Source organism: Hydra vulgaris, chromosome 08 (genome assembly GCF_038396675.1).
Source record: "Hydra vulgaris chromosome 08, alternate assembly HydraT2T_AEP".
Lineage (NCBI taxonomy): Eukaryota > Metazoa > Cnidaria > Hydrozoa > Anthoathecata > Hydridae > Hydra > Hydra vulgaris.
The window spans coordinates 31,019,426-31,045,782 of record NC_088927.1 but is presented as its reverse complement, the minus strand read 5'-3'; the positions used below and the strand labels follow the sequence as shown (position 1 = coordinate 31,045,782).

Sequence of the window (26,357 nt, the reverse complement as noted above, 5' to 3'; positions counted from 1 at the left end):
ACGCTTGGAAAAAGAAAAACTGAAAATTGTGCATCCTATTGAAAATCTTATTATAGTCGAGGATGCGTTTATGGAATATAAATCCAAAAAGAGTCTTAGAAAGGAGAAGGAAAAAGACGTTTTAATTAAGAAAAACGAGTTTGAAAATGGAGAAACATCGAGCGACGATAACAACGACTACAACGACGAGAACAATGTGGCGATGGAGCAAGCGAGTGATCGGAAAAGAACACACCCGCAAACTCCAGTTAAACAAAAGCAAATAGAAAAAATACGCGACAGACGAAACGGTATTCCTAAAACAAAATGGCAAAAGTAATCGTTCAGACGGGGATGGACGGGGACCAATTTTGAATAATTTTTCCTTTATTTTTTATATTTATTTTCGTTTTTAATTTGATTTTCTCTCAGTGATTTTTCTTACTAATATAATTTTATTTACTATAAATAAGTCAGAAAGATTTCTTTGTAAACAGGGGCCAATGCTATAAACAATTCGAAGTTTTTTTCGAGAAAAAAAATCTTTCGTAAAAACGCAATTTTTAAAGTAAATTATTTACACGTAAAAAAATGCGTAAACTCGAAGAATTTATCGCTATTTGTATTTTTTTCGGCCATTGCTATAAAGCATAAAACGTATACGTCACTTAAATTCACGCACTTTTTATATCCGTAATACGTCATTGATAACAACAATTTTTTTAAAAAATTTTATTAAGTAGGCCTACTAAATAAATTTTATTAGTTATTAAGTAGGCTGTGCTGTCTACTCTATTTTTATAAATATTTTTACATTCAAGTATTTGGTGTTTAAAAAAACTGTATAAAATTAAAATAGGAACATGGATTTAATTTTTTCGGATGAAGATTTAGATTTCGAAGTTGCAGAAAATGAGCTTCGCCACCGATTGCCTCGAGAGGTTGGAGTTTAAAGCATTACTTAAAATTACTAAATTTTGATGTTTTTTTAATGATTTGTTATCGAACAAAATCAGAAATCATACTAAATATGCACAGAAATTATATTTTTGTTTTGTTTTTCAATTTCATTTTAGTTTAATGGTCGCTCTTTTAACGAAGATGTTTCTGACAACGTTTTTCGAGAGCAGTATCGAGTCCCAAGAGCTGTATTAGATTTTTTAGAAACTAGGCTTAAAGATGATTTGCAACATTATACTAAGCGAAATAAAAGCATTTCAGTACGTTTCCAGATAATGGTATTTCTTCATTTTATTGGCACAAATGTTTTTTTTCATGTTCTCAGAGACTGTCATGGAATCTCTACCAACACAATTTATCGTATTATACACAGTGTAGGAGAAGCTATTTTCAATGTTAGTGTATTAAGTTAATAAAACTATTGAAAGTTTTACGTTGTCATATAAAGTTGCTTATTATTTTTATTTTAGTAAGTAAATTAAAAACTAAGTTTAGTAAAGATAAAAATTGTTATCCTATAAGATTAGATTCGACAAGAGATCATAAAGTGGCCTAATGATTGCTCCACTCTTCCACAGAAGTTCATGGAAATTGGAGGTTTTCCGTGCGTATGTGGTGTCCTGGATGGATCTCATATACTCCTTTCTAACCCTCCTCAAGCAGATGAAGATTCTCTAATCAATCGCCATCATGTCCATAGCATAAATGCAATGGCAGTATGTGGACCCGACACATCCATATTTTATGCATCGACCAACAGTCCAGGAAGGTGGCATGATGCACATGTAAGTCTGTCACTAAGTTATATTTTACAACTGTTAGTGCACTAATGCCGGCTATTCAACTAGTACGTGACACTCTTTGGAATGTTCATATTTGAACATACTATTTGAACTATTATGATTGCTAATTTTAATGTAGCTTAGACTAACTAATATAACGTATTATAATGTAACTTACAGTAAATTTAAATATTGTGACTTTACTGCTATTAGGTTCTAAGAAATTGCAACCTATGGAACAAGTTTGAAATTGGAGAGCTTCCATTTAATGGAGCTGTAATTTTGGCTGACTCTGCGTACCCATGTCGAGAATGGTAAATTCCACCTTCTCCCGGTGATCCAGACGGAGCTCAAAAACGTTTCAACATAGCACAGAGAAAAACTAGAAACATAATTGAGCGATGTTTTGGAATTGTCAAAAACAGGTTTTATGCTTTGAAAACTGGAATTCGTTTGCATAAGGTCGAAGATGCCTCTAAGCTTATCATGTGTGGATTTGTTATCCATAACTTGTGTATTCGACATGAAGACAACGGTAATGACTTTGAAGAACGCGAAGAAGAACAAGCTGATGAAAATCTAGCTCAAGAAAATCAGAATGATAGAGCTTTGAATAGACGATTACAGCTACTTAACTACTTTACTTAAAAATATTGTTTAAAAATTCATAAACAATTTGTTCTAGAGCATAGGATCTATCAAAATTGTTTAGACATGGATCATAGATTTGTGTCTAAATTAGTTGAATTAAAATTGGAAAAAAATTTACACAATGATTTTTTAATAAATGCAAGAAATTTTTATAAAAAATTAGACCATAAAAATATATGTTTATATTTGTTTTTAAGTATGTATATTTTGTTTTTTTATAGAGCACGCTTAAAAAATAATAGGAGATTTGTTAACTTTATAGTTGTAATGCTTGTATCTATTTCACATTGCAACAGCATTGGTCTTAATGTTTGTGTGAAGTTTTACAGAATTTATTACTGTAAGGCAATGGTGATAAAAAAATGAAATAACAATAACAATTTCAGATTGGAGTTATTTTTTTATTGTTACTAAAAAAATGTAATTGGTCATGGTTATACAAGACGAATGTTTAAATATAGTATATATTTTTATACAATAATTTTCAAAATTTAACATAAAATTATGATGTAGCTTTTCTCTTAATGCAAGAGAATTTCCTCCTAAAACAAAAAAAAAATTTTAATGATAAAGTTATACTAATTATTACTACAAATTAATTTAAAAAATAAAAAATAAAATACCGTGTCTGTATTTACAAAATGTTGCTGGTTTGAAGGTTGCATTTTCTCATGCATTAGCTTTGTTGCTGTTGTGTAATATATTGTTAAAGCCTTTTCTTTTCGAATTTGCTGTTGCCTGAGGGCAACGTCCAATTTCATAAGTTTAACTCTTAACTCTTGTTCTTTTTCTAATCTTTCTTTTTCTAACCCTAAAACACATACTTTCAATTTTTTTAAACTTCCATCTACCAAGAGACTTTCTCTAGCTTGTTTTCTTTTTAAATTTTTTAATGCCCCCATTGATGGTTTATTTTGAATTGAATCTAAAATTTAATTCTAGGTGTCAAAACAAGATCAGTTAACTAAAATAATAAGAAAGGTGGTTTAGATTCCTTTAAAAATAAGAAGTTTTGATGGTTTTGGAAATACTAGTTTTAAAAAATTAAGCACAAATTGATGTTGTCTGTTATATAATTATAAGTCTAAAACCTACAATTAACTAAATTAAACAACTGAGATTTAAAAAAAAAACAATTTATAAATTGCATTACCTTGAAGTATCTGACGACTATCACCAACAAGAGTGGTATTGTCTAAATTAGGGGAGAACATACAATCAATTCTTGCATCTAATATAAACAATTAATTTGTATAGAATTTATATAAGAATAAAATAGAACTCTATAAACTATACAATATATGTATATATATATCTATATATATATATGCATATATATATATCTATATATATATGTATATATATAATTAATTAGTAATTAGTAAAAAACACTTATCTAACTTTTATCTTCGACTCGGAGTTTCACCATCGCTGGATCATCAGGAAGATATGTATATATATATATATATATATATATATATATATATATATATATATATATATATATATATATATATATATATCTTATAATACAACTAGTCTTAACCAATAAAGAAAAATATACCAGACATAGATGAAATAAAAGAAGCTGTATCAGATTGTTTCAAAGTAAAGTTTACTTCTTTACTTGATGAAGAAAGGGTGGCAGTGGGAGTAGAAAGTTGTTTGGGAGTGGATGACAATGCATCATCTGTCATACAAAAAGAGATATTAAAATCAGGAACATTGATTCCAGATACATTTATTGACTTCCTGTCAAGAATGTCTAAGACAACATTATCTAATTCTGTTAGTTGTCTCCCTGCAGCACCTTTAAAAAATGTATATATATATTTGTATATATTATATATATATACAAAAATATTTAATTATATATGTGTGTGTATATACACACACACACACACACACACACACACACACACACACACACACACACACACACACACACACACACACACACACACACATACACACACACATATAAATATATATATAACAAAACTATACCTGTTTTTAGACTTTTAGCAAATTTTTGCATTGTAGCTCTTTGCAAATAATCCCACTCTCTATTACGCAGCTGGTTGATATCTTCAATTTTTGCCCCTAAACTATTTAAATGTGACATTATGTCTTCCCAAATTCTATTTCTATGCCTCATAGTAATAGATGGACCTAAAAGTAAAGTAAATAAATAATCAATATATAGTATAATATAGTTTTATATAGTAAAATACTAAATATTCTATAATAATATATTATTTTATAATTAGAATCATACCTAAAATATATATATATATATTAGGTTGCTGCAAAAATAATCTCGTTTTTCATATTTTATATTTTTGGATGAATTTTTGAATAAATTTATTATTGGCAGATGTCATGCTATATGTTATTTAAAAGCGCGTTTTTCGCTTGATCTAGTTATCGTATTGGTTTTGTTTTAAAATAATTTAGTCATTTTTTACAGGACGTCAAATCTATCATGGACAAGAGACAAATTCGCACGATTTTTCTGTTCCAATTCAAGATGGGCCGAAAAGCTGCCGAGACAGCTCGCGATATCAACACTGCATTTGGCCCAGAAACCACTAACGAACGTATGGCACAGTGGTGGTTCAAAAAATTCCGCAGCGGTGAAAAGAGCCTTGAAGATGAAGAGGGTCGCGGACGCCCGTCTGAGATTGATGACAATCAATTGAGAGCCTTAATCGAAGCCGACCCGCGCAAAACCATACGAGAGGTTGCGGAAGAACTCAACGTTCATAACTCAACAGTTGATCGCCACTTGAAGCAAATAGGAAAGTCAAAAAAGCTTAGCAAATGGGTGCCGCACGAACTGAACGAAAATCAAAAAAATCGTCGTTTTGAGGTATCGTCTGCTCTTCTTCTGCGCAACAAAAACGATCCGTTTCTCGACCGGATCGTGACGTGTGATGAGAAATGGATCCTCTACGACAACCGACGACGTTCCGCGCAGTGGTTGGACCGCGATGAGGCCCCACAGCACTTCCCGAAGCCGAATCTCCACCAAAAGAAGGTTATGGTGACTGTTTGGTGGTCTGCAGCCGGTCTCATCCATCACAGCTTCCTGAATCCTGGCGAGACGATTACGGCAGAGAAGTACTGCCAGCAAATCGACGAAATGCATCAAAAGCTCCGATGTATGTGCCCGAGATTGGTCAATATGAAGGGACCAATTCTCCTCCACGACAACGCCCGGCCGCACGTCGCACAACCGACCCTGCAGAAGTTGAACGCATTGGGCTACGAGACTCTGCCTCATCCACCATACTCACCGGACCTCTCGCCCACCGACTACCACTTTTTCAAGCATCTCGACAACTTCCTCCACGAGAAATGCTTCAAAAGCCGAGACGATGTCAAAACGACCTTTGATGACTTCATCGCTTCCAGGACTTCGGAATTTTACGCTACCGGCATAAATAAACTTGTTTCTCGTTGGCAAAAATGTGTTGATTGTAATGGTTCTTATTTCGATTAATAAAGTTTATTCTATGCTGAGTTATGTTTGTTCAAAGTTAACGGTTGAAAAACGAGATTATTTTTGCAGCAACCTAATATATATATATATATATATATATATATATATATATACATATATATATATATATATATATATATATATATATATATATATATATATATATATATATATATATATATATATATATATATATATATATATATATATATATATATATATAATATAATGTAATTATACATATTTTTATTTAAATAGTTTGCTAATTAAAACATACTAAGCTTCCCAAGAAGAACCTCTTTGTTTTCTCTGATCTTTATTGCTAGTAACATTTTAAGTTCTTTAGACAGCATTTTATTTTGTTGTGTATTTGTGTATTATATGGCATAATTGTCGACTATATATACTTTTCTTTAGTCAAACATGAAAAATTTGTTTAACCAAAATTACTATCAAAAACCTAACAAGGAAAACCAACAAGGAACTGAATAATCGATTAAATCAAGATTTTAAGTAATTAGTTTAATTACTTAAATTAAATTAGTTTAATTAAATTAAATTAGTTTAATTACCAAAATCCTTTTCAGTTTTATCTGTAAAATATCTACATAATAACACAAACAGAGAATGTTCAATGATTTTGAAGTGCTAACGTTGTTCCAAGAATGGCCGCTAAAAATCACGAAGAAAATATCTAAAATAGAGATAAAAAATCTATCTGAAATTTTTTTTCGAAAAAACGCATTTTTTATCTGAAAAAGGGATTCCCTTGTTCGTTTATAGCATTGGATTTAATAGCGAAGTTTTTATCTCAAAAACGGTATTTTTTGAATGTTTATAGCAATGGACTTTTTTTTTCTTCGCTTTTTACGGTAAAAACTTCGTGTTTTACGGAAAAAACTTCGTTTTTTATGTTTATAGCATTGGCCCCAGGTCTTATTTATTTACTTTTTAAACAAAAAAACTTTCTAAAATTTTCATAATCAAACGAGTTTGGGCCATGAAATTAAAAATAATTTATGACAATTAATTTTAAAATAATCGCTAACACACAGAACTATCTCAAATAGTTCCGATAGAATTTTATTTTATGTTTTTTCTTTTACTTTTTATATTTTACGTTATCTTTTTCTTTTACTTTTTATATTTTACGTTAACTTGTAAACTTATGAGGGCGTCAGTAAGGCAAATTGCCAGATGACGTAATAAAATACAATACAACTTGCCTGATGATTGTGATAACACATGAAACTCAGAGTTGCAATATTAAATTATATTATAAACATTAGCATTTAGCTAATTCCTGGTACTGCGGGCAACAACAACATATATATTATATAGCTCTAGTTTATCTATTGAGCACTCTTTTCAAGTATACAATATTATACATGATAATATAAAGATATTTTCTTTATTCATATATATACACTTACGTATATATATATATATATATATATATATATATATATATATATATATATATATATATATATATATATATATATATATATATATATATATATATATATATATATATATATGTATATATATGTATATACATATTTTTTTTTTTTTTTTTGTTATTTCACCTCCCCAAGGCCCAGAAGGCCACAACAGATGAAGAGGCTTCTTAATTGTGGTTAGAACCCTCTCTCAACTCTATAACTCCGAAACACAAACCTTGACGAACAAAGCCGCTGCGCGGAGAAAAAAGTTGATCTAAACCTTTATGTATAACTTAAATATTTCTTTCGCTGTTTTAGATGCTCAAAGTTGTGAAATGGCGTCAGCCAACAACATCAGTTAATTACTTTCTTTTTTCAATAGCTCAGTAGTTATTTTTATTATATATATATATATATATATATATATATATATATATATATATATATATATATATATATATATATATATATATATATATATATATATATATATGTATATGTATATATATATATATACAAATGACTTACTATATGCAAATTTTTATATTACTTTGTAAAAATAAAGTTAATTTAATTTCTTTAGATGAACTTGCTTTAGAGAGGACCAGTAGTTATATCCCTATTATATGAATTAATTTAGTATTTAGTCATTTACTATTAGTTTTCAAATACAGTTCTTTATTATGTCTATGTAGATTGTTGTTAGTTGTATTTTTGTATACCTAATTCTTAAATTTTATTAAGTCACTTTTTTTTTCTGTAGACAAATTAGAACAAACAATCAGTAAATTTAGTTTAAATTGTTTTAGTTACTATATCATTTAAAAGTATTTGTATGCTTTGTTAGTATTCCTTGTTTGCTTTGAATAAACGTTTTGATTTAAAATTGGTATTTAGGTGAGTACGGCTAGCAGATACGTAAGTTTCATAGATTTCTGTATTTTTCAACATATAACTAATTGATACATCATTACAAGTATAAACTTCAAGTAAATGTTTTAATTTAAAATTGGTGTTTAGGTGAATATGGCAAACAAATATGTAAGTTTTGTAGGTTTCAATATTTTAAAGTGTATACTTTGTTAATACATCATTATATAGATATTATAACTCGAAACTAGTGTATTTTAAAGTTAAAAAATATTCAATTCGCATTCCAACAATTTTAATTTATTTTCTTTATCTTTAGCAAACCTTACTTCGATAATTGGTGAGAGAATTTTTAAATATATAGCAAGTGTTGTGACTTGCCTAAATAATACAGCAAGTGTTGTGACTTGCCAAAAATGTATTGTAAATTTTGTGACTTGCCTAAAGATTACAGCAAGTGTTGTGACTTGCATAAATTATATAGCAAATGTTGTGACTTGCCTAAATAATACAGCAAGTGTTGTAACTTGCCTAAATAATGCAGTAAGTGTTGTGACTTGCATAAATTATACAGCAAGTGTTGTGACTTGCCTAAATAATACAGCAAGTGTTGTGACTTGCATAAATTATATAGCAAGCGTTGTGACTTGCCTAAATAATACAGCAAGTGTTGTGACTTGTTGAATTTTTGATAGACAGCTCTGGCTTACCTTCACGTGGTGTCTATCTTTAAAAATGATTAAAACATAGTTTCATTTTTGGAATTAATTATTTTAATCATTCACTAAAAGCCAAGACAAAAATAAATTGTATTATCTTTAAAATAGTTAAATATTATTTTTTAATATTTTATTTATTATTTATTTTGAAACAGGAAATTTGTTTGTGAACCAAACAAAATGGCTAGCTCGTTAACTATACTGTATGGTCCTTACTTCTGTTAATGTAATAATCACATGAAAGACTTTATTATAGGTTTTTGCTATACTTGATTAGAAAGATGACATGTTTTTTACAGCCAATTGACTTATAGCCCCACATTAGTAGTTGTACAATTTTTTTGTAATATATATCCAATTAAATAATAATTTTTTGTAAGAAGTGAAGGGGCATTAGAATGCCCCTTTCTTATGACATATTTGGATACGCCCTCCCTTATACTCCACTCTCTTATGACCATGGATGCACCACTAATGTATCTTTTAATCTAGTGGAATATGTTTTTTACTTCTTTGTTGTTGTACTTTAAATATTCAATCAGATATTTCAAAAATTGAAACATTTTTTGATATTATAGTACTAAAACATCATCAACATATCTACTGTGAGTTTTACTTTCACCTCCCATATTTGGTGGTTGTCTGGTATGAATTTATTTTTTAATTTATTTCCAAATTTTTTAATTTGTTAATTTATTTTTTAAATTTATTGTTCAAATTTTGAAAATAATAATTTTTTTTTAGGTTAGTGGAGAGGCGGGGGTAGGGGGGTAGGCAGGTGGTGGACATACACCCCTTCGTAATAGAAACACCACTTTTATACGTAAGATTGTATAACATAATTTTATATTGTGTACTAATTTTTACTCATTTTAGTAAAGATATAAATATTTATAAAATCAAGTCGTTTTTGATCCTAGGGTGTGATACACCAATCGCCACCACACCCACCTCTATTGCTAACATTCACCTCTCATATATTTTGGTGGTTAACTATAAATTTAAAACAACTTTTTTGTGTATTTATATTGCTTATGTCTTTAAAATAATAGTTTTCTGAAAAAAGTGTTCAGTTTTATACGGGTGAGGTGTTGGTTTGATGCCCCCTCTGTCCATCCGATACACCCGGTGGTTAGAGTTTAACACAAAGTTGTAACCCACTCTTACACCTATCTTTTGACACCAAGATGTTTGTATTTCGATAAGAATTGGCAAAGTTATTACAATTTAAGTGAAGAAAAACATTATTTTGACCACAGTTTCTTCAACAAATCCATATATAGAAAAATCGCTACTTAAAACGCCATAACTTTTGAACCAATTGTTCGATTTTGATAACTTTTTCACCTTTAAAATACTGTAATAATCCTCTTTCTAATGATATATAACATTATAGTATTTAAGCAATTTGAATAAAAGTTCTATAATCGTTTTTAATGCATATTAGTAATTCAAAACGGTACCTTTTAGTTATGTCTCTTCCTCTTTTGCTATTTATTGGACATACAACTCAAAGCCATTTTGGTATTAATTTATGTTTTAGACATTTTTGAAGAAAGATATATTGGTTCTTCAATTTTGCTATATTTATCTTTGCTTGTTAAAATTTTTTTGTTTCTTTATAAAGCTCAGCTCCGTATTTAGCTGTGAAATAAATTTTAAATGACGACATCTTGTATGAGAGTTGAATAAATTTAATATGTGAACATCAATAAATATGAATTCTCTCAATAATAATTTTTTAATTAAACGACACTCAAGTAATGAAATAATTTTATCTAACAACGAAGCAACCATGCCAACTATATCACCACCGTGGATCCCAATATTATCACCAAAACTTCGATAAATCTTTAGGAAAGCAGGTTACAGGGCAGTCTTTAAATCTAGTGCAAATCTTAAATCTTCACTAACTTCACGCAACAAAACAAAACTACCATCAAATAGCCATCCCGGAGTATACCTAATAGAATGTGAGTGTGAACAAAAATACATCGGCGAAACAAAAATGAAAATAGCAACAAGAACATAACAATACCAAAAAATGTTTTTGAAGAAAAATTAGAACAATCGCAATTGGGCATCATAAAATTAAATTTTCATGTAGTATAAAATAGGATCAAGTAAAGACGTTAAAAGAAGAACCCAAAAAATTTGAAAGAAAAGTTCGAGAGACAATCGAAATTCAGTTCAACAAATGCGGACCTAAAAATGGAGGTATGAATTTAGATGATGGTCAATATGTGAAGACGCAATTCTGGACACCATATTTTTTATACCTACGTAATATTAAAGAAGCACAATTAAAGCGAAAATTTTAAGAAGCCATTAAAATGTGACTTTACCGTTTGATTGTAATTTAATTTAATTAATAATTTGTAACTAAAGCTGAAAATGCTAGTATCAATAATCTATCGTATTTATTGATGTTCACATATTAAATTTATTCAACTCTCATACAAGATGTCGTCATTTAAAATATATATATATATATATATATATATATATATATATATATATATATATATATATATATATATATATATATATATATATATATATATATATTTGTATATATAGAACTCCTATATGTTGTCAAAATATTATTTCCATATTTTGTTGACAAAAAGTAAAAAGTAAAATGCAAGACCGGAATTTTTTTTTTATTGATTGATAGAATGCCTGCCTCAATCAAACCCTCAGTCGATGTAGCAGCACACCCTTGCGGGTCAGGCTAAAAGATAGTAGATGTAGCAGCACTTCCTTGCGAGTCAGCCTATAATGTAGTCGAGATAGCAACACTCCGCGCATGATTTGCAGTAAAAAAAAACTTAAAAAAAACATTTTATTAAAAAAATATAAATAAAAACATTAGTTATATTGTTAAAAAACATTCAGAATGTTTTTAAAAACACCCTGGTCAATTAAATTTGCGTTTTTGTGCTCTTTTTAAAAAACGAATAAATTGTAATTAAATTAATGGTTTTAACTTTTTGAAAACACGCAAATGTTGGACGAAAGTCAAAAGTAATTAAAAGTGACGTATGTTTTGGCGTTAGTATCACTTTTAAACCTTCCGCTCTTCCTAAATGCAACAAACTATATATATATATATATATATATATATATATATATATATATATATATATATATATATATATATATATATATATATATATATATATATATATATATATATATATGGGCTGAAAAATCTGTCTTGAAAACTAAAAAACGGCAGGGCATGCAATAGTTGCTCCATGACCTTGTTAGTTATTGTGCAAAATATTTTGAATTTTGGAAGTCATCTTATGATGCCCCAGGGCGTCCCAATTTTATGACTACCAAATGGCCCAACTTGGTTTTAAAATGGTATAGCTTCCAATGAAGTACTACCAAAAGCAACCATAATTATAATTAAGGGCAGTGAAACAGAGTCAGAGAGTTAGGTAATGCAACAGACTGTTGTAGATATTTTATGCTTTCTTTATTATTAGTCATTCATAACGAAAATAAAGTAAATACTATACAATAAACTGTACTTTTTTAATTAAATGTACTTTTCAGCAAAACAAAGAATGTCAGAAGTTGTTATGACACCCAGTAGCAAATCAAAGAATCTGACTAATGCTCAGGTAAGCAGTGCGACTATATTTATTACATTATTGCATTATTACATAACCGTAACCCTATTATTATTACGTGACAGAACTTAGCAAATCATGCTAACTTGAGAAGGGTTAAGGTTAAAGTTACAGTTAAAGTTGGGGTTAGAGTTTAGGTTTACATTCATCGGCCGCTTCTCAGCAATAACTGAGTTCGTGTTGTTTATGTTTTCAGGAAACGGAAAAGTGCAATACTACACCCCGAAGCGCATCAAAGAAGCCGGCAAGAAAGTCCCAATGCTGTCCCGTTTACGGTTATCCGTCTAGAGCCAAAGAGACCCAGCTGCCAACAAAGTTGGATACAATACGAACCTTGTTGCAGATACGATGAGAGATGAAAGTGACAGACTGCTCCGGATCCTGCAGTTTCCACAGTCGCAGAAAGAACAGCGCAACATATCGAGCATATATGGATCAAAGCGCCAATCCCGGTAATATCACACAAGAGAATTGTAGAAAAAATCAAAATGCTCCACAGCAATTACAGAAACTTGCTAAAACCATATACATCCAGACAATGTGATCCAGCATACACTGAGTGACTTAAAAGATTTGCGACCGAAACAGATCTGCAACTATTTGATATTGCAATCTGCAAATGTATCAATTTTCCAAGTTGCAGATGCAAACTTGAGCATAAGGTGCCGCCTGCGGAGAGAAGCTTCTTGACGGACTAACGAAATCAACGAGAAATGGTGATCGGTGGAGTTGATGTAAGAACTAGAAAGAAACTCGTGTTACGATAAAAACGCCAAAGACGAGTTGATGATTTCATGGAAAAACATTTCAAATGTATCAAAATTGATGAACAAGTTGACGATGTAAATGTTTCGGCAAAGTCTGATGAGGACGACTCAAGAATGGATGCAATGGATCCGGATTTCAGTGTTACCACTGACACTACTGACAGTAAAGTATTGGATATTGATTAAAAGCGGCGCAAAAAAAAAAATGCGACTCGACCTACCAAATGTAGCTAAGATGTACGACAGATATAAAGTCCAGGTCGTTGTGCAGCAGCTATTGTCAGAGCAACATTGCAAGAATTGGGTCTTATACACAAGGGGGACTCATCAATGGTAATAGATAAAAATAAATTTGGCAGAAAACGGCGAAAAGTCAGAAAGCAATTACAAACCCAGGCATTCCAGCAAAAACTGAATGAACTCTATTTCAATGGCCACAATGATAAGACTAGAGTGCAAACTAGAAAAGGTAACAAAAACTATGGACGGATTATTGTAGAAGAACATGTGTCTAGTTCGCGAGTCAAATTCAGAGTACCTAGGCCACATTACACCTTCAAGTGGAGGAGCCGAGAGTATAACTACAGGTATCTGGGACTTTCTAAAGGAGAATAAAGTCAAAACAGAGGATCTAATGGCTATTGGGTGCGATGGCACTAATGTCAATACCGGCAGACACCGAGGTGTGATCGGTTTGCTCGTCTGCTTATTGCATGCAAATGAATTACCGCTGAGACATCTTATTACTCATCTTTATGGAGTTACGAGTGGTCCAAAATTGTTTTCTGGACCCATTGGAAGTTTACTGCCAACAATTGAAGAATTGCCTGTTGTACCATTTGTGGCTATAAAGTTTGACAACTGTCTTCCTGTGGATTGTGCTGACTTAAGCACGGATCAAAAATATTTGTTCAACATGTGTAAAGCAGTAGAGACTGGGCAATGTCTTGAAGAATTTGCGTTTCAAAAGCACGGGCCGGTGGTACATTCAAGATGATTGACTACCGCTAACAGGCTGCTTCAGTCATATGTAGCTACAGCTATTCCTACCGAGAATCTTGTGGAACTTATCACGTATCTCATGACTGTGTATGCACCGCTATGGTTCCACATTAACGTCAGGTCGGCGTGCACAGAAGGAATGCGACATATGTGGAGATTAATACATTTTTCCAGATACATGAAACCGAAACTCAAAGCGATTGTTGATCCTGTAATTGCCAGAAACAGTTACTTTTGCCATTCTGAGAACATCTTGATGACAATGCTAGCTGATGAATAAGACCACATCAGAGAGCTGGGCTGCAGACGGATACTTGCTGCACAAAAGGAGAATGCATCAGAAGCACTGCGACAATTTGGAGTTCCAAGTTTAAACTTTAATGCCAGAGATTACACTGACCTGGTAAACTGGAACAACGAGGACCGCTGCGAACCTCCAATGATGAAACACCTGGCTGAAGCAGAGCTACAAGACTGCGTTAAAAACAGTAACAACCAGCTTGTTAGGAGCCTGCCACAACTTCCCTGCCACACCCAAGCCACTGAGCAACATATTCGTCTAGAGACTGAGGCATCAGCGGCAGTTTGCACTAAACAATGAGACGGATTTATCCATTCTAATATTGAATCCAGAAAGAAAATGAAAACGTTTGACAACAAAGACAATACAGACTTTAACATTTTATTTGCATGTGTAGTGTGCATTTGTGTACTATGTAGTACAAGTATTTTAAGTAACTAAATTTACCATTGCTTAGTTGTATGTAAAATATCAGAAAATTACAAAATTGCATAAAATTGGTGATATTTCAAGAGTGTTGGGGCACCTCAACACCAATAAACTAATGATTTATTGGTCTACATTTTTGTTTTCACAAATGCTACTATGGAGCAACTACTCCACCCCCTGCATTAAAGATTTTAAAATTTTTTTTTTTACAATGCTTTCAGTCCACCTTAATATATATATATATATATATATATATATATATATATATATATATATATATATATATATATATATATATATATATATATATAATTTTTTATTAATATCAATTTAGGTCATAATTGCTCTTGTTTCTATACATGAGAGGAGTCCTTAAGCCAAAATGAGACAGGTTCAGTAACACTTTGAGGTGGCGTAAAGTTGAACAATTTTAGCAGACACTAAAAATACTATGTAATTTTCAATTTTTTTTGGCTTACCTGAAGTTATTTCATTTTTTGTTCGGTGGTTATATTTTATATATTTTAACCTCAAAGTGTGAGAGTAAGTACTAGGTAACGGTAGTTTTAGTTCATGAGAAATATAATAAATATAATAAAAGTATAATAATTTTATAATAAATTAAATATAGTAATCTGTAAAATGAGATTTTAAAAAGAAATACACTATTTGCATAGCAACCTTTTTTGCTTACTTAATTTTAATTTAAGTCAACTTTTAGTTGTTTTCACTTCTTCTCATGTTTTCAATTCTTCTCATGTTTCTTCTTCATGTTTGTATTTCATGCATGAGTCTCCACTATTATTAATATGATTATTGGCTATTGATTAAGTTAATTATAATTTAGTAATAAATTATTATATCACACACAGTTTTCTCTGATTTGAATTCCTCAAAGATTCCAAGGTAAATTATATTTTTAAAACTAAATTAAATATTTATATATTCATTGTTTAAACTAAAAATTGTTATTATTAAACTAAAAATAATCATTCTGTAGTAGACTAGTAGTATTAGTACTAGGTTATTTCAATCATTCGTTAAATTTTTTTTTAATGTTTGCATGAAACAGAAGTTTTCTATTACATAAACAGAACGGGTAAACTCTAGGCAATGGTTGCTGGTTCATTGTTTAGGTAAAAATGGCAAAGGCTTCAACAAGGAGAAGTTCTGCCAGTTGTGGTTAATTGGAGAATCAACCAAAGAGTTGGAATGCTCCAGACTTCCTTCCAATCAACAAGTACTGGCAAACTTCCTCTACTATCACAAGGAAGAAAAGTAATCATTAAACTAAAGAGCCAATATTATCATATTATCCGTCTTTCGTTGCTGGGAAAATGCTAGGATACCGACTACATCCGATAGATATGCTCCATAAGTTACATAATGCCTTTCTTTTTGTTTTAAAAACATTTAAAACAAAAAGAAAGGTATGCTGAATATGCCAGGAAAAACCAAGCGGTGGTCGCTTAAACTCTACTGTTAGAACATTCTTCCAGCTCTTCCGCTTCTGAAACTGAGTTTGTATCTGATGATGAACTTATCAGCGTTTCCACATGGCTACCTCACTCTGCTCCAAAAAGGGCAAGGAATAACATTCTGACTCCAGACTCGAACCTCATGCTTGACAGCGTTAACATTAGTGATCGGTAAGCTACTTATGTTATTGCTGCAGCTGCTCAAGCCTTTGGACATGATCTAGATAGCATTACAGTTTCTCGCAGCACTACCCATTGTTCTAGAATGGATAGACGCAAGTCCATGTTTTTGAAGTTATCCTTTCCAGCGTATTTGCATCCACATATCTTGGAGCGACCACTAGACCTGATGTAGGTTTGTACAAACCATTTCAAAAATAATGGCCAACATTTGACCCAAGCAAATATGATGCTGCTGATTAAACGCTTCTCAATGGATCCATGACTGATCTCCGCAATGAAATGGTTGCATACTACAAAGAAGTTGTAAAAAACCAACACCAACGCCAAGAAAAAAAAAAGCTTGCTAAGACTATGGCAAGCTTCTACAATTTTACCTCATCATTTTTGGTGGTTGCCCAAAATAAGAAGATTTTCAACTCCTTGAGCCATTCACCAACTAGATGGATGGTAAAGGGCATCTATCCAATCAAAATCCTTCTTTTCAAGAATCAAGTGACTCTCACTGCTCATGAAATAAAAGCTTTGACCGACATCAGCGTGTTTGTTGCTCTAGTCTATGGAAAATTTTGGCATGAAGCTTGCTTGGCAGAAAGAGCCCCATATAATGACTTGAGACTGTTAAGACTTTTAAATGGTTATACCTGTAGCAATGTTGTTAAAGATGCAGCAATATCAGCCTTCAAAAGACACCTATGGTATTTTTTAGAACATTTGATTGGCTTGGCTTTTTTGGCCATGGTTCAGAATCTTAAATATGCAAAAAAGAAAACGTCACCAAAGATAATTGAAGGCAAAACATTCAAGTTAGAAAACCCATTGGAATCATTAATTACAAGTTGAACATCTTACCTTTTCGACATTCTCATTGACAACGGAGGCGACCCGACTTAACTTTCCACTTTTCAATTTTCTCTTGATGCCACCAGACCTTTGGTGGCATCAAGAAAAAAAAAAGCATAACACCTGATAATATATCCACAAAGCACATTATTTACAAGCAACAGATCAATGAAAACTCCATACAACAATTTTCCAACCTTATAATTAACTTCGTTAATTGGGAGCTTGTTCTCCAATCACGAGATGCTAACAATGCTTTTGAACTTTTCCCAGCGCAATTTTGTAAACAATACAATAAAGCATTTCCTGTAAAAAAGTTTATATAAATTCAAATTCACTTTATTCGCCTTGGTTAACAAAAGGTTTACTAAAATTGTCAAGAAAAAATACAAAAACTTTATGAAAATTTTTTGAAAAAAAAACATATTCAAACGAAGCAAAAATATAAAAACATATTTGAAAAAATCAAAAAATACTCTAAAAAATTATATTATTCGAAATTGCTAGAAAATGCAAATGGAAATACTCAGCAAACTTAGAATGCAATTAAAAAGATAACTGGACAAAACAAATATAAAAATAACGCCTTGCCAAACAAACTTTTTATTGACGGTGAATCAATTTATGATGTAGCACTAATAGCTGAAGAATTTAACAATTTCTTCATTAATATTAGCTCTAATTTAGCCGAAAGTATTCCTTTTACTTCTTCAACGTTTGATTCTTATCTAACAAATTCTAATAAAAAAATGAATGAGTCAAAGCTAGATATACGTGAGTTGCAGACTGCATTACTAAGCTTAAAAAGTAACAAAAGTGCAGGATCGGATAAAGTTAGCGTTAATATATTAAAATTATTCTATGATATAATTCAATCCTCTTTGTTTCATATCTTCAATCAGTCACTTAAATCGGTTAAACTTCCGGATACTTTAAAAATTGCTAGAGTGACTCCAGTATTTAAGTCTGGAGATGAATCAGAACCTTCTAATTACAGGCCTATATCTGTTTTATCTTGTTTCTCGATATTGCTTGAACGTATAGTGTACAATAGGCTGTATAATCATTTAACTAAAAACAATATGTTATACAGTAAGCAATTTGGTATCAAAAAATAACATTCAACAGACCACGCAATAGTAGAGTTAGTTAATCACTTATCTAACATAAGACTGTTTTACGTTAGATTCAATTTGTACATATTGTTTTCTGTTTGAAAACTACCTTTCTAACAGAAAACAATATGTACAATTTGAAAATTTAGAAACGACCAAAAAAACTGTAAACTGCGGATTTCCACAGAGTTCTATATATGGAGCTTTACTTTTTTTTTAAACATATATGATTTGTCTTCAACATCAAACCTATTGAATTTTATTTTATTCGCAGATGACTCGAATCTTTTATATTATCACAAAAATATTGAATCACTTTTTACAGTAGTAAATGAAGAATTAAATAAATTAAATGAATGATTTATATGCAACAAATTGTCTTTGAATGTTTAAAAAACTAAATTTTCTCTTTTCCACAAACATAAGAAATACCATTTATTCTTCCCAATCTTTTTATGAATAAAACTAACATCAAAAGGCAAATACCTGTAATTTTTTAGGTTTGAACATTGGTGAAATCTATCTTGGAAAGTTCATAAAAATTCTATAGTAAAAAAAAATTTAAAAAAACATTGGCATGATCTTTAGAGTTAAGCCGCTTTTAAATTTTAAGTCCTTAAAAAGTTTGTAATTTTCCTTTATAAATAGTTACTTAACTTACGGCAACATCATGTGGGCAAGTACTTATCATACTAAGCTAAAAAAACTTTTTAGCAAGCAAAAACATGTTGTTAGAATCATATTTAGAGCTGGTAGAGCGCTTCCTTGTGAAGCTCTTTTACGTATAGTTGGTGCCCTGATTATTTTCAAACTTAATAACCATCTTGTTCTACAGTTCATTTATAAAACAAAATATAGACTGTCCCCAAAATATTTGAAACTTATTTTAAATAAATACACCATAAATATGCTACAATATTTTCCGCAAACAACTTTGTTATACCAAAATCTTATTCTAAACAAAATTCTTATTGAATTCAGAATCGCGGACCACTTTTGTGGAAAAGATTCCCAAACATTTTTTCCGGAAAAAAAAACTCTACATTAGTTCAAAACTGATTCAAAACAGTTTTTATTAATTCAGATTTTGATTTATATTATAAGTCTTTCTTTTAAAAATAGATCAGATATATAATTTAAAAATTGAAAAACAAGGTCATTATTCCTTGTAATCATTAAAAAAAGTTAAAATTTTTTGACAATAACTATTATCAAAAATCACATTTTTTCGCATTTTATTTTGTGTATATATATATATATATATGTTTATATATATATATATATATATATATATATATATATATATATATATATATATATATATATATATATATATACATATATATATATATATATATATATATATATACATACATACATGTATATATAAATAAAGTTTTATATATTCACTTTTACTTTTACCCAATCTATTTATGATATTATGTATTAAACGATATTTTACTTTATTTTTTAGATATTTTTTGTAAACATTCATTCAATTTTTCTTTTATACTATATGTTTTTTAAACAACTTTGTAAAAATTATATATTGTGACACGGTGCTTGGGGATAAGGCAAATCAATGCCTTTATCTTGCTCCGGTCATTAACTTAATTGTAAGTTTATGGAAACTGTTATTTATATTTAACAGCAAAATATAATGTTAATAAAAAAAAAAAGAAAGACTGAGTTGGATTTCAATAAAAAAAAAAAAAAACTTAAAAATAATGGCTCTTTATTTTCAATTGAAAGTCTATTACTTGTAAACCATTCGTTAATTACTCGTTAATTACTTTCAGTCAGTCAACAGTCATTCAACTTACAGTCAAGGAATTCTCAAAATCAGCTTTCTCGATTTGCTTTACTTGCAATAAAAAAATAAAACACTTGTGGACAAAGAAAAACTCATTGGAGATTTTGCAATTTAAAAATCACATGTAATTGAATTTGCTGAATAAAAAGTTCCATATATTTTAAATTAAAAATTTTAAAACAAAATTTTTTCCTAATTTATAAAGCTTTATATAAGTCTTTAAAAAATGTTCAGGGCCCCATAAATAATTTGACCCAGGGCCCGCGAATCTGCTGTTACGCCACTATATATTTATATTAAAAACATTTTTTGTTTGTTTGTTTCTATGGATACTTTAAATGCAGATTAAAGATTGGAATGAATTTTTTTCATTCTATTAACTAAAAGTTATAAATAGAACAACAACTAATTCGAGCATATAACTCTAATCTCTGATTGGAGTTATTAGTCGTATTTTTTAAACAGCGTGTTGATCGCAAATTAAAAAAATATATATTTTTTATGCTAGCAGTTATCGCCGGCAGTGCCTGCAAATAATTGCGGCAACGCGAGTAAAGCAGCAATTTAAATGTAATCTACCCTGGCAGTGATTTGGGTAAAAACAATGCCTTGAAAGGAGTGTAAATAAAAGATATTTATGTCAGTTAGAAATTATTATATTAAAATGGCTCAAAAGTGTGTAAATAGCACCGATAAGTTTTGTTATGCCCAAAAAAAGTAAGGCCCTCCCCAAAGTCATTGGATAACAGTTACATGAACTTCTCAAAGACAATGGACGGTCATATGTTTTTTGCGATATTTCGAAATGAGATTAAAAAATAACCTATACATGTTATTAGAATTTAAAAAAAACCTCATGTTTTTTAAAATTCAACTTAAAACTTTTAGAATCAAGCAGTGCCTGTGATATACTAATATGAATATTGTTAAGTAAAAAAAGGTCAAATCATAGATCATTTCGAGATTGATTTATAGATTGTTAGATGGCTATCGCTATCTCTCTATCTCTATCTCCCCACAATTATAGTTTGTCTTCTAAAATTTTCACGTTTTTCTTCCTCCGGTTTGATTGTATTAATCTCTTAATGATTTAAACTTCTCATTTCTGACGGAAATCAAATCATTTTTTGTCTCACGAATTCGTTTTGACAAAGACTGCAGAACTTAATCCACGCTTTCATCAAAAAACATTTAATGAAAGCGTGAAATGACATTCATAATCTTCTCGAGTTTTTTAACCGCTGCGAATATTGGTGCTGGTTTACATTTTTAAAAACATCATTTTTAAAATCATCAACTCCGCTAATTATTCGAAAACTTTGGAAAACAATATTTCTTTTTGGTTTCGAATTGAAATGTTTGACAATTTGATTCACGATAAATGCTAAAACATTATTCACAATGAGACCTCATTTTTCTTTTGTGTTCATGTGTGTACTTTTTTGAATTTAAAAGTTTCCTAATTATAAATGCGTTCATAATAGAGTAGAAAAAGTTTTTTGCAATAAATATTGGGTGGTCAGATCTTTTTTCCGTAACTCTGTGTAACCTATACACCAAAAACCCTTGTTTCGTTCCAGCACTTTAGTTAAATGTTTGTTTATTTAAATTTAAAGTATAAATATTTGTTGAATTTAATTGGTGTAAAATTTGTTTAAAATTTATAAAATATGTTATAAAATTATAAAATATGTTATAAAATTTATATGGCCATAGTAAATATGTTTGCAAAGATCATTGCATTCTTTATTTAGACTGTGATTCTTATATAGGTTGTGATAAAATCCATCACATTTCATTCGTAATTACAGAGAAAAGTGTGATGAATTGTGATAAAATACATGACATCAAAATCAAAGATTAAACTCTTTTTTAAAAGATTTGGATCTTTTTATCATTATCTTTTAGAAAAGATTTTGATTTGTTAAGAACATATTTATTTCTTTTTCTGTTAACTTGGCTTCAACAATAACACGATGATAAAAATAAGCTTTAATTAAATAAAAAATTTCAATTAAGTTTTAGTCGTTTATAAAAAAATATAATTCGGCCCCTCGCTGTAAAAAATTTATTTAAAACAATTCACATAAACTATTTATGGCAAAAGCATTTTTGAAATACATCACGATTATCCAATTAAGGAAAGACTTAAACAATTTAAGTTTATCTATTTTTTCGACAATTATTGAAATTTACAAAAATCTTCAAATACGCAAAATGCCCTGTTTAAACGCTGTATAAAACTAAACTCTTTAAAAATCTATTTTATAAAAAAATCCATTACGATTTATATGTTTTAATTAGCTGCTTATCTTTGCAAGAAAGTACTTGTGTATAATAGTAGAAAATTGTGTCTAACTATGTAACCAGCTAAATTAAAAACTTAATTTTCATATACCAGTGGGCACGGAACGTAAGAAAGACGTCTTTTAAAAGTCTTTTGAACGTTTTGGACGACCGTTGTTTTTAGAACGTTGAAAAGATGTCTTTTAAAGGTACAGTGCCTACTGGATGAATTAATTTCACTAAATTTATTATTTTCTAAAACAAGATATTAGATATAACAGGAGAAGAAAGGAAGTGCAAAGGTTGTAGGTGCGTACTGACATGATTGCACTAAAAATATATATTTCGAATGCCTTACATCAAAATGAATTTTTTATTTAAATCATTGATTATATATATTATTGGAAAGAATAGTTTTCAATATGAATGTCTAAGGACTAGCAAATATTTGCTAAAATACGAATTACGAATTACGAAGTTCACTAAAAAATTCATTTTACTTTCAGTTAAATTCAAAAGTTATTCCAATTAAAAAGAAATTTAGTTAAAAAATATATTACATATTTTAAGTATATACCTGTCTCTCCGCTCAGCGGCTTTGCTTATCAAGGTTTGTGTTTTGAAGTTAAAGAGTTGATGGAAGTTTGCAACCGCTGTTGAAAAAAATAACCAAAAAATAAAAAAAATTGCCTTTTAGACAGCAGTGACCCCTTCGGCCCTAGAAAAACTAATCCAATGGAAAATAAAAACAAAACTTATTAGAAAAATATTTATCTTACAGTCAAAAATTTTTAGAATAAGAAAGTGCATAAACGATTTCTTTTTAAAACTTATTGCTTATAGAAAAAAAGTTGTATTCTACAAATATAAAATAACAGTCGTACTGTTTTAAATAGCGTCATTACAAAATTATTCTGTAAAAGTTAACATTAAAGTTAAAAAATCTAAATATTAAATTAACTAGCTTTTCCTTTTTTTTCACCTTCTATAATTTAAGCATTCTGTTGTGTAAGCGAAAGGTTATGAAAGATTATACTGTTGATTAAATTGCTACACCCTTTTAAGCTGTAAATTACTCTGTTATATAGAAATAACAGAACAAAATAACATACAAAAACAGCACAATTGTACTGTTTTTGTTTGTCATCTTTTTTTTCTATTGTGTTACTTAAAGGCGTTGTAAGAGTACTGGGTATTAGTCGGAAAAACTTTATAAATTCGCCAGAAATTTGAATGTTACTTATTTCAACGTTAAATACGGAAGCTTATAGGTATAGTTATATATAAATAGTTTATTTTAAATCAAAAATAAATGTGTACTTAGCTATGTTTCTTTTTTATCTACATTTTACACTGTATTTTGGATATAAAATGTTTTAAATTTATCGATTTTTTTAATATATAGTTTTAACGTAACTACTTTAGTTTCAAACGGACGTGTTAATTACTTTTTGACAAATTAATTAAAAACAATAGGCATTTATAATGTTATTATTAAGAAAGCATTTTATTATTACCAGTTTAAACCAAGATTTTATGGTTGTAAAACAGTTTTGTGAATTATATTCTCTTCAAGTTAGATATACAATATATTTTATATACGTTGTTATAGTTATAACAATTTATACAAAATATATTTTAATATTTTTTTCATGTAGGTTTAAAACAAGGATATTGCAATGCGTATCGTTTTTGTCGCAGTTCTTTTTGCATTAATGATTGTTACGGAGGCTACATTAAATGGAATTGATCCTAAATCTGGATTTAAGGTGGAATATGGTTGCTATAAATCAACTTGCTGGGCATATTGTAATGTAAGATATTTGATTTCTTAAATAAAACCTCATTTGAATAAAGAAAGAAATTCCTATAAAATCAAAAATATATATGTCTTATTATAACCTTCCATCAATCGTAAACGTAGATATTCGTGCTATATATATATATATATATATATATATATATATATATATATATATATATATATATATATATATATATATATATATATATATATATATATATATATATATATATATATATATATATATATATATATATATATATATATAGATATAGATATAGATATAGATATATATATATAAATGTTTATATAGGGGCTTGACAGAATGTGGTGTTGGACAAATAAGAAATCTAGTGATGGAAAAAAGTCATGTTCGTCTGATGCGCAATGTGATGGTTATTACTACAAGTGTGTTTCCTCATGTGGCTTGTAATACTGGCTAATAATCTTAATTTGATTTTTACAAGTCATTGTTATTTTCCTGTATTTAGTTTTTTAAGTTTTAAAATATTTTGTATAAAGTTTCATTTTTTTATTAATAATAACTTTAATGTATTTTATTTGAATGCAATTAGAAAGAAACGATAATTTATTTATCGAATATGGAGAGATTCGTAAAGTAATATTTATATCCGACGACAAGGGTTTTGAAGTGGAGTGAGTTTAACCTAAAATACCTAAAAAAAGTAATCTTAAATTTACTGAAATTTTCGTTGTGACTACGAATAATTTAATCTAGCTGTTTCGACCCGTAAAATACGGGTCTTGGGAATATATTCCATACCGACCTTTTCTATACTTAACCCTTACTTTAATATTTTTTAGTAAGAGGTAGAAAAATACCATATAAAAAAGCTATACTTATTGTTTACATTAAAAATTATAAAGAAAATTCTGCTTTAAAGGATAGAGCTGCTGCGGTGCAGTGGTATTGCATATGGCTTAGAATCAAAAGATCGGTGGTTCAAACCCTACCTCAAAGCAAATTTTACCACTTCGGTTAAAATAGATGGGTGAACTTCCTAATAAGTTCTCTTTCGCAGTGCTCTGTGATAAGACCACAAGAACCTTTTAGGGCATCTAAGTAATATTAAAAAAGAAAATTTTAACAACTTTACCGGTTCGGTAAACATTGCTATTTATCAAAGGATTAAGTATTAGTACCAAGGTAAATAATATTTAGAACACTGCTTGAAACGAGTTAATTACTATCGGTACAAATTTTTATTAAAAAAAAGAAACTGGTTCGGGGATATCTTTTTCTTCGATGAGATTCTATTAGTTTTTTTCCCGATCTGCATTTTACACTGGTCAACAATGACTTTGCACCAGCTTTAATTTTAGGCTTACTAGATGTACTTTTTTATGCTGGTTTCAAATCTGTGTTTAGTATTTCTCCAGCACTTCTGAATCTTGAAATAATGTATGTTTGTTTTTTGCACTAATATATAGTTTCAGTTTAAAATATATTAATGTTTCTTTATTATCAGGGTTAATTATTTCACTAAAAATTAACTTATATAATGACTATAAGTTAATTTTTTAATGACGTGCGTTTCCAGACTAGTTAAATACTATGAGTATGTTTTAACATAGATATTTAAAAATTAAATAATGATTGCTACGCTAAACTGTTTGTTAATATTCATTTTCAGAATAACGTTATACCTATGAAAAACAAACCAACGCGAGTCACGCACAATTCTTTTTCGATTATTGATATTATTTTAACTAACAATTATATCGTTTCTTAAGTGTAAAGTATCATCTTAAAAACTGATGTT

At 29.4% G+C, this 26,357-nt stretch overlaps 3 protein-coding genes and 1 long non-coding RNA gene across 5 annotated transcripts; 3 read left to right on the top strand and 1 right to left on the bottom strand.

Annotated features, from left to right (window-relative positions):
- Positions 1-743: 743 nt before the first annotated feature.
- Positions 744-2,834, top strand: LOC136083754 (uncharacterized). Its single transcript, XM_065803403.1, has 4 exons — positions 744-920; positions 1,056-1,334; positions 1,467-1,724; positions 1,935-2,834. Exons 1-4 carry the CDS (start codon positions 843-845, stop codon positions 2,037-2,039), a joined length of 720 nt encoding a protein of 239 aa, XP_065659475.1. The 5' UTR covers positions 744-842; the 3' UTR covers positions 2,040-2,834.
- LOC136083753 (uncharacterized) lies at positions 2,753-23,442 on the bottom strand. Its single transcript, XM_065803402.1, has 6 exons — positions 23,347-23,442; positions 4,380-4,544; positions 3,937-4,182; positions 3,526-3,603; positions 2,996-3,297; positions 2,753-2,914 (listed from the first exon to the last, which is right to left on the bottom strand). Exons 2-6 carry the CDS (start codon positions 4,528-4,530, stop codon positions 2,894-2,896), a joined length of 798 nt encoding a protein of 265 aa, XP_065659474.1. The 5' UTR covers positions 4,531-4,544; positions 23,347-23,442; the 3' UTR covers positions 2,753-2,893.
- Positions 4,860-5,945, top strand: LOC136084289 (histone-lysine N-methyltransferase SETMAR-like). Its single transcript, XM_065804357.1, has one exon. It carries the CDS (start codon positions 4,903-4,905, stop codon positions 5,875-5,877), a length of 975 nt encoding a protein of 324 aa, XP_065660429.1. The 5' UTR covers positions 4,860-4,902; the 3' UTR covers positions 5,878-5,945.
- Positions 23,443-23,907: 465 nt separating the features above from the next.
- LOC136083751 (uncharacterized) lies at positions 23,908-25,128 on the top strand. 2 transcript variants are annotated; one of them, XR_010640054.1, is made up of 3 exons: positions 23,908-24,040; positions 24,428-24,583; positions 24,887-25,128. It is a non-coding gene; the product is annotated as an uncharacterized LOC136083751 (long non-coding RNA). The 2 variants fall into 2 exon arrangements; XR_010640055.1 differs by lacking the exon at positions 23,908-24,040 and adding an exon at positions 24,290-24,344.
- Positions 25,129-26,357: the final 1,229 nt, after the last annotated feature.